This window comes from Kogia breviceps, chromosome 16 (assembly GCF_026419965.1).
Source record: "Kogia breviceps isolate mKogBre1 chromosome 16, mKogBre1 haplotype 1, whole genome shotgun sequence".
In the NCBI taxonomy this organism is placed as follows: domain Eukaryota; kingdom Metazoa; phylum Chordata; class Mammalia; order Artiodactyla; family Physeteridae; genus Kogia; species Kogia breviceps.
Window position 1 is genome coordinate 16,741,236 of NC_081325.1, and position 15,961 is coordinate 16,757,196.

The 15,961-nt window shown below is 51.1% G+C and overlaps 1 protein-coding gene across 6 annotated transcripts in view; it reads left to right on the forward strand.

Annotated features, from left to right (window-relative positions):
• The first annotated feature begins 415 nt into the window (after nt 1-415).
• The window catches only part of DHRS12 (dehydrogenase/reductase 12), a 39,097-nt gene continuing 23,551 nt past the window's right edge, over nt 416-15,961 (forward strand). For 2 of the 6 annotated variants that reach the window (XM_067016789.1, XM_059041651.2), the window contains exons 1-4: nt 1,336-1,439; nt 5,551-5,684; nt 7,385-7,467; nt 15,451-15,543. In XM_067016789.1, the coding sequence (XP_066872890.1) occupies nt 1,384-1,439; nt 5,551-5,684; nt 7,385-7,467; nt 15,451-15,543 (366 nt within the window). In that variant the 5' untranslated portion in view covers nt 1,336-1,383. Of the gene's footprint in view, nt 490-596; nt 874-1,325; nt 1,440-1,581; nt 1,835-5,550; nt 5,685-7,384; nt 7,468-15,450; nt 15,544-15,961 lie in introns of those variants that run through there. The other 4 variants (XM_059041646.2, XM_059041641.2, XR_010837272.1 and 1 more) reach the window with 4 other exon arrangements.

Here is a 15,961-nt window from a genome sequence, read left to right on the forward strand (position 1 = left end):
CCCCTCTGTGAGCCAAAAGCACATTTCCTGAGGTGGGGAGAGAGATTCAGAGCAGACATATCTTTTCCATCACTGACACAGAGTGTACAAGGCACGGTTGTGTAACTCTGGAGGTCCAAAATGTTCTCCCGGTCTAACCTGACTGGCATTGAAAGTCACACCAGGCTGGGTGACTTTACAGAATGCCACTTGTTTAAACTTCCTTTCATCACTCTGTCAAAAATAAGAGCAATGCCGTGCAACCTCACAGTCCTGTTCAGAGGAGCAAGCTGTTCTGGGGAAATTTGTTTCAAACGGTATTCTGCATTAAATACACGCCCACTTGGGAGGGGGCAGTGATCCTATATCGTCTATCCTAGGTAATGAGGCCATTAAACCAGCTGTTCTCTGCACATTTTATGTAAGGGTGTCTCAGTCTCTGGGTGAGTTGGGTAAACCGGTACAGAATTTAACCGAGAGAGGTTTCCTAACTGGGACTTAGAGATGGAGGTGAGATGTGCCCGATTCCTACATACGGGGCCCAGAAGGGGCTGGATGACTTGTCTAGGATGTAGGCTGACACAGCCACTCTGCTTTTTTTTTTTTTTTTTTTTTAGCTAACACAGTATGTTTATTTGGCCTTGGGGGATCTGGGACGCTGATGAAGATTTGGAGGAGATAAAGGGCCCCACCCTGACACTGCAAGACGCTGCAGAACTAGTGGCACAGGTCTGTGTACTTTGGAGACGGACTTAACCTCTCCGGAGGGAGAGAGACCCAGCCCTGCCTCTCCACAATCGTGTCACTGTGTGCATGTTACTGACCTGACTTATTGCACCTGCTGAAGAGGCCATGTCCCTCCGCTGAGATACTGGGGGCATTTCGTGAAATAAGGTAGGTGGGAACTTAGAAAATGCTAGTTTTTCAGTAACCCCTATGATAAACCCATCAGATGAAGACATCTTTTTAGTATCAGTAAGCCTCATCGCTTTTATTCCACACAATTTTTCTGGGTCATCAGATCCTAGGAGGTGCGCTTCGGTGCCATCTTTGCAGCCTAGTCATACCCCCAAAACGTGCTGACGCCCGGCTTCGACCCAGAGGTGATTATGCGGACCTTCAGCGCAGCCCGCAGCACAGCCTGCCCTCCCTCCCTCCCCCCAACCCAGCCCTCCGAGGCTGGGGCTGGAGGGGCCACTCCCCAGAGCCGGGGCAGGAGGGGCGTTCCACGTCGTACGGAGACGCCGTCGCATTCCCAGTGGAGAAAAGCCCCAAAGGCCGCGGTTTTTATGTAACTGGGATGATGTAACCGCTGGCTGGCCCGGGGTGCTGGGCTGGGCGGGGCGGGGCGGGGGCACCGGGAGCGCGGGCCCGCGAGACTCTGCGTGCGGCGCCCGCCCAACCATGCTCCTCTACCGCAGCGCCGCGTGGTTCGCCAAAGGCCTGCGCGAATACACCAAGTAAGGATGCAGAGGGTACCGCGCCGGGGGCCGCGGGCCGGGGCTGCCGGCTGGGGGGCAGGCCGTCCGGCTGTCACGTGGCTCGCCTCAGCGCGCGCGAGCGAGGTTAGCGGGGACGCGCCCGCGACTTCCCCGCGATCTCTTGGACCCACCAAGCGACGGAGGCGCCTGCTAGCTGGCAGCCCGCGGGCAGATGTACCGGCGGCCGGCGCGACCCCCGCACCTGGCGGGCGTCCGGGGGCGGGGCTGGCGTCCGAGGGCGGGGCCTTGCCGCGCAGGCCCCACCCAGCGACGTCAGGCGGCCCAGGCGTCTCAGAGCCTGCGGGGTGTTCCCTTGGCACCCTGCTGTGCGGGCTCATACTGGCTCCGTGGGGCTGTTTTCGGCGTCAGACAGGGTTAGTTCTGAGCTGCTAGTCGAGACTCTGTTTAGTACTTTCCTGGGTGTGTTTTTTCCCTCACTAATCACCTGCGGCTTGTGGACTGCGACCTCTCCCTCCAGCTGGAACATTCCGGGCGCGGGTTTCAGGTCGGCTCTGCACCCAGTGTGAGCTTGCTGAACGGTGCTGGGTGGTTTCACCGGCCCCGTGATCGCCCTCGCTGTGGTTTTAAGGGGTGGCCACTTCTGGCAGATGGAGAGGTGGCTTTTATCTTAGAATTAGTTAGGCTTACGCAGTGTGGTTCTCACCCCTGTCTGAAATCAGAAATCACCAGTGGAGAATTTAGGATACCATTTTCCAGGCCCTCCCTCTAGAGATCTGATTCAGTTGATGTGCACTGGAGCCTAGACGGACATTTTATTTAAAAATCCTACAGGTGTTTCTCCTGTGCGTCCCAGTCATCTCTAGGAGACTTCCTCTCCTCCCTGCACTAGGGTTTTTATCAGTTCCTAAGGCAGCCCGGGGAAATTTCCGTCATACCAGGACTCCAGGCATCCTTCCAAGGGGAGACAGCTACTGCTGCTCCCTTCTCTGCACCCCACATCCTTTTGGAAAAAGTGCAGACCCTCCTCAGGGGCCAGTGCTACAGAGAATGTGGGAAGTGTAGCCGTCAACCCTGACCCACTGAATTTAGGTGAATACCGTGGCCACCTCTTTCAAAGGGGTGTACGGGCAGTGGCCACCATTTGCTGGATCTTTCCGTGTTAACACAGAACGCAGCATGCAGAGTTTGAGTCAGCTTCCTGCCCCAGGAAAGCAGGCTTCTAGAAGTCTCTCCCCAGACTCTTCCGTGAAGTTGGAGGGGTGCAAACTTAGGCGGGTTTCCCTGCTATTATGTATTTAGTGAATTGGAGGGAAAGACAACACCTGACTTTGATTCCAACTTGAGAGTCTGTAGTTTGGGTTTACAGTGTTTTCTCTTGGCACACCAGGATTTTTATAAAGCTTCCTTATATTGGGCCCCTAGGCAGCAGGATCTAGTTACAGTTTCCTAAACTTGCCCGAACCTAAGAATTACCAGGGGGTAGTTCAGCTACAACAACTGACTCCTAAGCTCCTAGCATGTGTGGGTGGGACCTTAGCAAATCCCATATTGGATAAACTGGGGGAAGCCTGCTGGGGAGCTTGATTCCTATATTCGGGGGTTCAGGAAACACTCAGTACAGTGGTTGCTCATCTTGAATCAGAGTCACCTGGAGGGCATGTGAAACCACTCACTGATTGCTCGGCCTCACCCCGGAGTGTCTGACTCTGTGGACAGATTGCCAGGTGGTGCTGATGCTGCTTGTCTGGGGACCGCTCTGAGCACCACTGGTGAGGTAGAAGGTGCCCTAGGCTGGGGTGTTGCGCTTTATCACCTGCCGTCTCATGACCTTGGGTAAGTCATTTATGTCTCTCTACGTCTAAAAAATAAGGACTGATATCAGGAGTTCATAAAGATAAAAAAAAGAGGGTGGGAGGATACCAAAAAAACTAAGTTGTCTTATTAACAACAGACTGGATCAGGATGGAATCCCTGTGTTGAAGGCAAAGGACAAAGGGAGGTATGATGTGTCCTTTAGCCCAGACTGGCACCGCCCACTTGGCAGCTGGCTCACAGCCTGGAGTTTGAGGAAGAGGTTTAATCCACAGGAGCCGTCCCCAGGAAACCTAAGGCTCTAATAGGATCGATGTGGTAGCCCAGAGGTTAAGGTCTCCTCTAGCTGTGTGTCACAGAGAAAAGCCTCTCAGCTTCCTGCCCTAGGAGGAGGGGGCTCTTGGGGCCGGGTCCCCGTGGGGCATTTACTTGGGGCATGTTCTCTGGCCTGCTCTTCTTCTGGCCCTGTGGTGGTTTGGAAAGCTCTTTCTTGCTCCTCACCAGTGCCTTGTCCTGCCTGGGCCCCTGTTCACTGACCCCCCTGGCCCTTGATTCTTTCGGAGAAACCTCTTTCCTCTGCGAGAAAATCTTTTCACAGTGATCCTGGGACCCCGACCTGTGGGAAAAAAACAAATCTTCCAGCTTCATCTTTGGTTATAGTTTAAATTACTCTCAAAGTCCCTAATGATTTGAAGGGCTAGGGGGCTGGGGGGGTGGGGGCGGACAATGAGATTAGTTTTGAACGTGAAAGGTATTCATGTCGTTATTAATACTAGTAATAATGATAGCAACTACTATTTATTGAGTTCTTAATTTATTCCAAGTGTGTGATAAATGCCTCACATACATTATCTCAGCCAGGCTGCCCAAGAAGTAGCTTTTATTATCCCCTTTGTGCAGATGAGGAGACAGGAGCTCAGAAAGGTTAAGCCAACACATGAGACGGCACAGCTGTTAAGAGGCAGAGCTGTGATTTAAATCCAAGTTGTTTGATCCAAAGCCCTTATGATTGATATTATTTTTAGTTTCAAGTCAGCCTTTCAGGAGGCCTTGGAACAGCCAGCGGTCTTGCTTGCCCCACTAAGTGGCCCACTAACAGCAGAAGCAATGGAAAGGGCATTCTCTGAGCTGCCCTGGACGTTTGGGCGAGTTACAGATGGTGAGAACAGGAACATTCTCTTTGGCCTCTTGACTGTGAGACCAGGGCAGTGACTGCCCCTGTGGCTAAACCAGACCCAAGCTCATAAACGTTCTTTGGCCCTCTCCACCAGCGTCCAGGCATGTAATTGGCAGTTGGGCTGTGCCAGGGCATGGGGCAGGAGACCAGCTGTTGGCGGTCTGTGTGTAAACAGGGCGCGGGGAGGGCACTGGGCTTCTTCCAGAACCTCTGGGGGAAAGAGCTGCGTTCTGCATTGCAGGGAATCAGCTCTTTGGGTGAGAGACACCAGCTGAGACCCCAGCCTGCGGGTGTGTGGGGAGAGCTCTGCCCTGTGGGTCTCTTCCTGCCAGTCCCCCTCCACTCTGTCTCCAGCCCCCTCAGCCAGTTTTGTAACTGGGAACTACTAGGACAGTAAAGCTGGAAGAGGAAGCTCAAAAAGCAGAAACAGTTAAGGGTTGTTTCCATCCAATATGATGCCTTTGTGCAAATTAGAAGAAGCACCTCCTTCTCTGTGTGCTTTGCTGTCATCGGGTAGAAAGTTGTCCTGATGCAGATACGAATCTCTCATCACTGTGATCGGAACGGCGCCCCCTAGAGTTGTGCAGCACACACCCTGTGGCCCTGAGGGAGCCTTGCTTCCTCTGAAGGCATGCAGCCCTCATATAACTGCACCCGCCCCCTCCTTCATTCCCTACGTGCAAATCTACCCACCTTGCCGTGGTCCTTCTATACCAGGGTAGAGACACCTGTCCTGCAGTGCAGTAGGCCTGATGTTCCTGGTCTCCTAAGCTCCTCTCTGCTCCCCCACTGTGGGAAAAAGCCCCCCCCCAAATCTATCTATCAAAGGGTTTTTCGGGGTGGGGGGCACCTCCTGGTATCAGAAGCAGTCAGAGAAAGGTAGTTTGGCCACCAGATTGTTGCAATCTCCAAGCATTTTCAGTTCAGGAAGCTAATGGTATAGGAAAGGTCGGCCTGGAGAAGATGGTGGTGTTCATGAGACCAGGGAGGATAGCAGGGGGAGAGCCCAGGAAGAAAGGGGCTGCGTGATGTGCCGGGAGAGAGAGTGCTATGCCCAGCGCAGAATTAGGCTTTCTCCCCACAGGAGATTGCGTTCCCAGCTACTTACGGCCATTCCTTCTGTGCCTCTACCGCTTCCAGGAGTGGCTATGAATCTGCATCCAAGGACTTCATCCCTGATGACTTGGAGGTCCAAGTCCCTGGAAGAGCCTTCATGGTCACCGGGGGGAACAGCGGCATTGGAAAAGCAACTGCCTTCGAGATCGCCAAGCGAGGTGAGCAGCCTGCTAACTCGTGGGTGCACTGGGCCCCGAGGCCAGCCTGTGGCCGGTCCACACCGGGGAGAGTGCCCTGTGTCACAGGAGGGTCAGGAAGGCCCCAGCCAGCCCAGCCAGGAGCCCTGAACAGTGACCCTGTGCTGATCGGCACAGCTGCCAGCGCTCTGGGCTGTGCGGTAAGCTTCAAGCTAGAGGCAGACGGAGCGAGTGACTGGAGGGGGCTTTTCTCAACACAGTTAATTCACAGGAGAGCTGGGGTCCTGTCCACATGTCACTGTTTTCTGATTAAGAACAGTGAGGGGCTCCGGCCAACCCTAGGCGTCTGAATCACCAGTGGAACCTTAAAACAAAAACACCTGGCTACTTGGTCTCCAGTTCCTGTCTTCTCAACGAGAGCGGGGTCGGGGGTGGGAAGGATACTGGGAGTCCCTCGCAATTTGCCTGTGGGCCCTAGTTAAGAACCAGAGCCCCCCGGATAACGGGAGAGGGGTGTGCAGTGAACTTCCTTCTTCCTTCCTGGTGTCCAGCCTCCAGGTTTCGAGCAGCTGGAGACAGCCTCCCCTTTTTCCTCCCTAAGCTTGATTTGGGGAAGCGCCTCTCTGGGTGCCCGTAAATTATTCAGGCAGCTGAAGTCTTCCTCCGGGTAAATGCCAGAATTTCCTGCATGAACTCAACTGCCCTGGGTCACTTAATGGCACTGTGGTGGCTAGAAAAGCCTGCCGTGTCTCTCCAGAGCCCCTTCTCCAGGAAAAATGGATGTTCCGGCAGAAGTTGGGGAGATAAGTTGGGAATTTATCACTTTTCAGGATGCTCGAGATTATTTTTTTCTCTAAAACTGTTAGGCATTTTCCAGGGGAATACTACACCATTTGGAGTTGTATTTAATTATCTGCCAAGTCAGGGGGAAGATTAACTGCATCTTAGCAGCTGGGAGGTACTCTGAAGAGTTGTGGGGAAGAGGATAAAGCAGAGGGGCTGGTTATGTGATTAGCGTGTAGGCTCCCATGAAACAGACCCCATTTTAAAAAGCAGCTATTTTAGGTGAAGAAAGCAGGTTCCAAAATGCTTACTTCTTAACTGCCGCAGACAAGGCAAGTCCCCTTTAAATAAGCCTTGGTTGATGACGGTACGGCTTTTGCTGGAACAGTCCTGGGTGCCATTTATAGATTCAGCCATTCAGTAAATATTTATCGAGTTTCTGCTGCATATTAGTCAGTGCTCCTCAACTTAGGCTGAACATTAGACGCCCTGGGGAGCTTTTAAAGCATTCGCAGGCCTGGGCCCGTCATCTAGAGTCTGCTTTAAAAACTTCCCAGGTGGGAAGTTTTTTCTCCTGGCACAGTGCAGCTAGGTTGAGACCTGTGTGTCAGGTACTCTATGAGATGTTAGGGCTGCAGGTATGACAAAAACCGACCCTTCTTATCCTTGATATATTCACACCCTTAAGTCAGGACGTTGTCCCAGGTGCACTGTCAGTCAGCTCAGGTGGGCGGGAGGACGGGTTCCAAGACCACCCTCTCTCTGACACCTGCTGCTCCGACTATGGGGGCCATCTGTCCAGATTCTCCAGAGTGGAGTCTCCATGTCAGGTACTCTTTCTGTGAGCCCATATGTCTTCGTCCTTCATTTGGAAAAGCTGGTCTCCATAGCTGCCACCGTCGCTGTCCCTCACAGACGGTTTTGTTGAATTCCACCAGGTGGCACAGTTCACCTGGTTTGTCGAGATCAAAACCGAGCGGAAGGTGCCAGAGGTGAGATCATCAGGGAGAGCGGGAACCAGGTGAGCTGCTCTGTGCCCCTCCTGCTGGGGGGTTCCTGCCTGCAGGGTCCGCAGTGCAGGGGGCTGGACTCCTGGCCACGCTCCCCGAGTTGGCAGTGGCCTGTCTGTGCTTCCGCTTGGGAGGCAGCCTCAGCCAACAGAGCTGGAGCTGCGCTTTTCTTTTCTTTTTTCCTTTTTTTCTTTTCAATGTGTTTCAGGACAGAGGTCCTACTTTATTTTATTTTATTCTATTCTGTTCTATTTATTTTTGCTGTACAGCAAAGTGAATCAGTTATACATATACATAAATCCACTCTTTAAAAAAGGTATATATATATATATATATTTATTTATTTGGCTGCGCTGGGTCTTCATTGCGGCACACAGGATCTTTGTTGCCCCGTGCGGGATCTTTAGTTGTGGCATGCGGACTCTTAGTTGTGGCATATGGGATCTAGTTCCCTGACCAGGGAGCAAACCCGGGCCCCCTGCATTGGGAGCACGGAGTCTTAAGCGCTGGACCACCAGGGAAGTCCTCATATATCCCCTCTTTTTTAGATTTCCTTCCCATCCATTTAGGTCACCACAGAGCACTGAGTAGAGTTCCCTGTTTTATACAGCAGGTTCTCATGAGTTATCTGTTTTATGTATAGTATTAGTCGTGTATCTGTGTCAATCCCGATCTCCCAATTCCTCCCACCACCCCCACCACCCCGCTCCTGTGAGCTGTGCTTTTCAAAGTCTGGGCTGGACTCGGGATAAGGGGGGCAGTGAGGTTTGATCCCACGCCCCGTGAAGGCATCAGTGCCTGCTTTGGAGACACGCTACGGACGTGGCACTGCTGGGGTCCTCCCCACAGAGGGAGGCCACGTCAGTGAGACACATCAGAGGTGACTCAGGGTGAGCCAAGCTGTAAACTGACCCAGTGGTCTTCGGATAAAGAGGGAAAACAAATGACATTTTGGCCTTGATGAGAGCCACTTCCTCTCGAGAGCTTTCAGAGCTGGCTCACGGTTTGTGGGCTTCCTCTTCTGAGAGAGTCGGAACCAGGACTGGCTACATAATCTGTCGGGCCCAGTGCAAAACGAAGGTGTGGGACCCTGGTGTTAAAAGCCTAAGAATTGGAGGACGGCGAAGACCCTGGTGTTAAAAGCCTAAGAATTGGAGGACGGCAAAGGCATAGCATTAACACAAGCGGGGCCTGTACCCCAATAAAAAGTAATTTTAAAAAAATTCCGCCTTGAAGGCACTCTGGCTTAGTAACACAGTAGAATCTCTAAGAAGAACGAAGGTAACAGTTCCAAAGTCCGAAGTGTTATTGCTAGGAGACTTAAAAATCATCACAGTAATAACGAAGGGAGTGAGTAATCCAAAAAGAATTAAGAAATAAAAAACAAGCGGGGCCCTCTTGTGGGGTCTGTGCACCTGTGCAGGTGGTACCCCGGGGAGCCGGCCCTGATGGAGGCCCCTGAACCCCCAGTGTCCAGTGGAGAGGAGGGGGCTGGCTGGCAGTGACCACGGGCCCCTCACCTTCGCTCCGGAGCGTGTCGCTTCCAGCCCCACCTGGAGTTTCCTCCTCTGTCCTGCGCACCTGCTCCTCCAGCAAGTGCCCACAGCCGAGGGGCGGACAGCGCCCCGCGCCCTCAGGCTTGGGCCGCGGCCAAAGGGGAAACAGATACCCCAATCTAGAATGGACTGTCTTGCCTCTGCTCACGAAGGTTATTCCACGTCTTGAAGTAACGTTTTCAAGGCAAGAGACTTTCCGCAGCCTCTTGCCGTCAGATTCCTTCCGGAGGCTTAGGGCTGGCTGCGAGCTCGAGGGCCTCTAAATCTTCCTCTAACGTCCGCAAGGGCAGCTGCGATCTGGGGCCTGCAGTTCTTGAGATGGAAAGCTGGCTGTCTGCCTGCTGATAACTTTCAGCGGTACTGCTGCAGGATGCAACAGGAATACTAATCTCAGGCTATGGGCAGAGGAGGCTTTGTCTGGATTCCAGCCCGCTTTGGTTTGGGCTGTGTTTTTTTACGAAGTGGATGTATACAGAAAAGGAGGGGGCTTTCCCGGTGGCGCAGTGGTTGAGAATCCGCCTGCCGATGCAGGGGACGCGGGTTCGTGCCCCGGTCCGGGAAGATCCCACATGCCACGGAGCGGCCGGGCCCGTGAGCCGTGGCCGCTGAGCCTGCGCGTCCGGAGCCTGTGCTCCGCAACGGGAGAGGCCACAGCAGCGAGAGGCCCGCGTACCACCCCCAAAAAAAAAAAAATCATCGAAAAGGAGGACACGATGCTGTTGGCGCTGTTGAGACCTCCTTATGTCCAGCTGCGCCGTCCTTGGGAGGCAGTGCTGAAAGGGGGAGCGAGCATATTTCCTGGGGCTGCGGGAGAGGGAGCCCTTCACCTGCGGCCTCCCCCCATGCACGTTCACACACCCCCGGGCAACCCTCTCCTCTTCGGTGTTTGTAAGTGGCCGCCAGCGCTGAGCGCTCGGAGGGTCCGGGGCCGGTGGTGCCTGTCTGCTCATCCCCGCGGGTGTGGTTTCCCTGACTCAGCGCGTCCTCCGGCCTCTTCCCCGGGATCGGCTGCCCCTTCGTGCTTGTAAAGAGGCGCCACTGCCCAGCTTCATCGGGGGTATATGGGAAGGAGCGGGGCTCCCATCTGAGTGCCCGTTCTGCACTCACGAAGCCTTGTGAGCTGGGGAGATGTGCTTAGCTTCCCTGAACCTCAGTTTCCTCATCTGAAAAGTAGGGGCGATACTACTTTGTTCATTTCTGAACATCTCTTTGAGTGTGAACGTGTCAGGCAGCATGCTGGGAGCTGGAGATTGACACGGCAGAGGCAGCACAGCCCCTCAACAGCCTTGTAAGGATTAAGCGATCAACAAGCATTTGCAGCAAAGGAGGTGCTCCTCCCCGGGCCCGCCTGATTCTGCTCTGTATCACGGTGGGGCGGGGAGGTGTGGACGGTGTGGCTTCTGAAGTAAGTGCTCTCCCAGCTCCCACGTCAGCCACCTCGTGCCTGCCTTTGACCAGCGGCGGGTATTAGAGGAGGATCGGGAGGAAGGGGGACACAGGATATCTGGCCTCTGTGGCACCAGCTGAATGTCCGCTGAGGTTCCTGCTTTGGTGGCGGGCCCTGCTCTCAGGCTCGGGCCACACCACCCCCTCCCGTTGCTCCTCCAGCCTCGGGCTGGTGGATGCTCCCCGCTGCTTCTGGTCTCCACGTTTCTTCACCAGTCCCACCTGAGTTCTCATCTCCCTTCTCCTCTGGGAAACCAATCCCTGCACCCAGTTCCCTCTGTTGAAAGTGGTTTCTGTTTCTGTTAGACCCTGGCTGACATAACATGGTAGTGCTATGACATGGGAAGTTCAGGGCATCATAGTATGTACAGCTCTCAATCCATAGAAGCTATTACTATTATTGCTGTTATCAACATTGTTTACGCTAATATTATTACCACTCCCAACCTTACATTCTCTGCTTTTCAAGCTCCCTAGTTCTCTTTCCTCAGTTCTTGGGCCGGTAAAGCAGGGAGGGCACTGGCGGCACTGGTCCTGGGTGCATAGTTGGGTGGACATCAAAGAGCGGTGGTCCTTTGGGCAGGAGAGCCTGGGTGGGGTGTGTGGCAGGCCAGCCGAGCCAGGTGCGTGTGGGCAGGCTGGGCACCAGGGAAGGACAAGGTCACGTGGGAACCAGCTGCTTGGACGCACTGGCTTGGTAAGATCTGGTATGTGGAGTACGGAGAGTTCCGCATCCTGCCACGGGGCCCTTTCTAGAGAGGGTGTGTGTGGGGCCCCAAGCTTGGGGGAAGGAGTGCTTGTCACAGAGCAAACTCCCAGTGCAGCAGCCACGGTGTCTGGCACAATGTTCCCGATGGGCCCAGGGAGAGAGTCAGAGCGGACCCTCCTTCCGCTCCTTGCCACGTGCAGTTCATCGCCATCTCGCTGCCTGGATAGAAGGGCACCCGCCTTTTGTCTGGCAGTTAGCTCCTTGGGCAACTTTTTTTTTTTTTTTCGGCCACACCAAGTGGCGTGTGGGATCTTAGTTCCCTGACCAGGGATCGAACCCCGGCCCCAGCAGTGAAAGCACAGAGCCCTGACCACTGGACTGCCGGGGAATCCCCCGTGGGCAACATTTTTTAAAGAAATAAACTTTAAAATTTTAGAATAGTTTTAGATGCATAAAAAAGTTGTGAAAATAATGCAGACTTTCCATTTACCCCACACCCATTTTTCCCTTTGCTAATAACCTCCGTCTTACATGAGTATGATTCATTTGTTACAGCAAAGGAACCAATATTGATACATGATTACTAACTAAAGTCCATTCAGATTTCCTTAGTTTTTACCTAACACCCTTTGTCTGTTCCCAGATCCCATCCAAGATCCCATGTTACATTTAGTTGTCATGTCTCCTCGTGGCTGTGACAGTTTCTCAGACCTTCCTAGTTTTTGATGACCTGGACAGTTTTGAGGAGTGCTAGCCAGGGCTTTTGTATACTCTCCCTCAATTGGGATTGGCCTGTTGTGTTTCTCATTGATTAGAATGGAGTGATGGGTTTCCTGGAGAAAGATCACAGAGGTACAGTGCAACCTTTTCACTTCCTGATATGGCTGGAAGGTGCTGTCAACGTGCCTTCTGTCTTGTGGAGATTGATCCCATCAACAGCAAAACACCAAGATAAAAAGCAGGGGTTTCTACTCTCCAGTTCTCCCAGGGCAGTGTGGAATTCCACCTTCTTAAGAATTACTGGTTTAGCTTCCTGAGTACTAGACATTAATAGTAACTGTCACCTTGTTCCTACATAGTGATTTCTATTTCCAAGGGCACATTCATGTACTATCTCCCCTTTACCCTTCAAACCCACCCTCTGCCCTGGGTAGAGGCTTCCCGTGATGTCAACTCATGACTCCTGGGCCACCCAGCAGCTAGATGATGGTGGTTCACCTACAGGAAGGATCCCAGTTGAGTTTTGCTCAGTTTCAATAACCAGACTTGTATCCCAGGTTTAAAGAGTGAGTACGGGACTTCCCTAGTGGCACAGTGGTTAGGACTCTGCACTCCCAATGCAGGGGGCCCAGGTTCGATCCCTGGTCAGGGAGCTAGATCCCACATGCGTGCCGCAACTAAGAGTTCTTCACGTGCCATAACTAAGGAGCCTGCGTGCCACAACTAAGACGCGGCGTGACCAAATAAATAAATAAATAAATATATTTTTTAAAGTGAGTATAGGGCCCCCAATGGCCCCCCTCATCATGTGTAGATCAACAGATCAGGGTTTTACACACTGGCACCTGCCTGGTTCCTTCCCCTGGTCACAGCAGACTGCTGGCCTCTCCTTCTGGGTGCCTTTGGGCTTCCTAGTTTCTCGCAGAGGGAGCCAGGTGATTCCCTTCACCTTTTCAGGATGCTTCATTTCACCAGGCTCCTGGGTGGATTTGTCTGTAATGGTGAGTCCCTTTTCCCTGCTTTTGCCTCTTTTTAATTCTGCGATGCCTTGGGTGCTTCCAGGAAGCTCAAGGAGATTGAGGGATGATCAGAGTAAAATTGATTTTAGCTCACTTGAATTTTGTTGCTCATTTGAATTTTGTTGTTTCTTTGAGCCTGGCTTTGTGTGAGTGTTGCAGCCCTGCTGGTGGGAGGGAGTTCCAGGGTGGTTGCCGGGAAGTACTCAGAATGAAAGGATTAGGTGTGTGGACTTGGTTTGCCGTCACTGGTAGATGCTCATGGCTGACACAGGTGGAGTCAGCAGCCTCATGTCCACTCTGTCTGGGTGAGGGCCTTCAGAGACTTCTTAGAAGAGCACAGTCCTGTACGGACAATGCTTTTCCTCTCCCTTGAAGGCAGAGGAAGATTCAGTTGTTCCAGACTTAAGCCAAATATGGTATTCAAGCTGATTACAGACCTTCTGAGGCATGAAAATGTGGGATTGCTTCTGTTTTCTCATTCTCTGAACCTTTATCTCAGGGTGAGGAAATACGTTATAAGATCAATCAGTAGAAAGAAATTCTGACTTGGGTTCAATGGCTCAGTTAATGGGGAAACTGAGACAGGGCCCTGAGCTCTGCTTTATCAAGGGAGTTACAGCTGTTGCTCAGAGTTTTTTGCCTGTAGGTTCAGCTCCCAGCAGCGGGAATCTGCCTTGGGTTGTTGATAAGTCCCTGACGTCTGCTGGAGCTCAGGGGGAATAGCCTCATGTTCACTGGATGCTGAGAACACAAGTTTCAGTTATGTGCTGAGTACAGAGAAAAAGGGGTAAATGGACAACATGCATTGATCATTTATGTGCATGGCTGTGTGCACCACCATAAAGGAAAAGGGGGCATTCAACATGGCTCCTCCATCAAGGAGTTCTGAGTCTACTGGGGGAGGAGGCCATTTTAATGGCCACAAAACATACGTCTGCATGGATGTGTCATAGTTTCCTACCAATCATTTGGGAGTTTTTGTCAATATTTTGCTCCTAAGAGATTATCGAAGGCACATCCTAACTATAAGATGACATCTTCTGGGCTTCCCTGGTGGCGCAGTGGTTGAGAGTCCGCCTGCTGATGCAGGGGACACGGGTTCGTGCCCCGGTCCGGGAAGATCCCACGTGCCGCGGAGCGGCTGGGCCCGTGAGCTATGGCCGCTGAGCCTGCGCATCTGGAGCCTGTGCTCCGCAACGGGAGAGGCCACAACAGTGAGAGGCCCACGTACCACAAAAAAAAAAAAAAAAAGGTGACAACTTCTTCCGTGACTCAGTCCTTGCTTACGTTGCGTGTCAATTTCTGGTTGACATGGTTACCTCTGGACACAGCCTCCTCCCCCAGTAGACTCAGAACTCCTTGATGGAGGAGCCATGTTGAATGCCCCCTTTTCCCTTACGGTGGTGCACACAGCCATGCACATAAATGATCAATGCATGTTCATTGCAGCTCTATTTACAATAGCCAGGACATGGAAGCAACCTAAGTGTCCATCAACAGATGAATGGATAAAGAAGATGTGGCACATATATACAATGGAATATTACTCAGCCATAAAAAGAAACGAAGTTGAGTTATTTGTAGTGAGGTGGATGGACCTAGAGTCTGTCATACAGAGTGAAGTAAGTCAGAAAGAGAAAGAGAAATACCGTATGCTAACACATATATATGGAATCTAAAAAACAAAAAAATGGTCATGAATATCCTAGGGGCAAGGCGGGAATAAAGACGCAGACCTACTAGAGAATGGACTTGAGGAAACGGGGAGGGGGCAGGGAAAGCTGGGACAAAGTGAGAGTGGCATGGACATATATACACTTTTATCAAATGTGTATATATGTATGTATGTGTGTGTGTATATATATATATATATATATATATACACATTTTACCAAATGTGAAATAGATAGCTAGTGGGAAGCAGCCGCATAGCACAGGGAGATCAGCTCGGTGCTTTGTGACCACCTAGAGGGGTGGGATAGGGAGGGTGGGAGTGAGGGAGACGCAAGAGGGAAGAGATATGGGAACATATGTATATGTATAACTGATTCACTTTGTTATAAAGCAGAAACTAACACACCATTGTAAAGCAATTATACTCCAATAAAGATGTTTTTAAAAAAGAAACTAAACAATAAGAAAACAATCTGATTTTTTTAAAAAAAGAAATAAGTAGATTTATTCATAAGAAAAAAATCTCTAAAACATATTGTTAAGTGAAAAAGAAGGATATAGAACAATGTATAGTCTGATCCTATCTATATGGAAAAGGGACACACACACACACATAATGCTTAAAATGTATAATATACAATGCCTGAAACATACATTTATAAATATTGTATGTACTTAAAATATTTCTGGATGATTCTCAAGAATCTGTGAACAATGGTGTACTTCTGAAGAGTGAGACTTTCCATTTTGTATCATTCCAAATGATTTGATTTTTAAAACCATTTAAAAAAAAACATTTTTAATGAAAAAAAATACATGTTATCTTTTTTTTTTTTAAGGCTTTACAATTTTTTTTGTTTTCTGGTTTAGAACATCTTTCTGCACATTGTGGACTTATCTGATCCCAAGACAGTCTGGCAATTTGTTGAAAATTTCAAGCAGGAACATACCCTCAATGTCCTGGTGAGCTTTGTAAACATAAGTAGGGGATAAATCTCATGCATGTGCATTTCTTGCCTGTGTGATTGTAGACTGGTGTGTATGTTTGTGGATCTTTATGGTGACACCTTAGTGAGAATCTTTTATGGGGAGGCCTGTTCAGTCATCAAGTTCACTCATTGGAGTCAATCTAACCCTACTGGTTGGATTTATGGGGAAAGGAAGGGACCATCCACTGGGTTTGGGGGGGGGGATGGGGAGGTTCCATTTTTTTCATAAAAAGATGATTTGTATACTGGTATTCCTGAGCTCTGTAGATTTGGGGATTGCTATATTAAAATTAGAGGCTCGGGGGGAAATTAAATAAGAAGCTTAGTCCAAAAGAACGCCAGCTGCAGACAAGCACATCTTTTGGTAACACAGTCAGTTGCTTTCCAGAGAG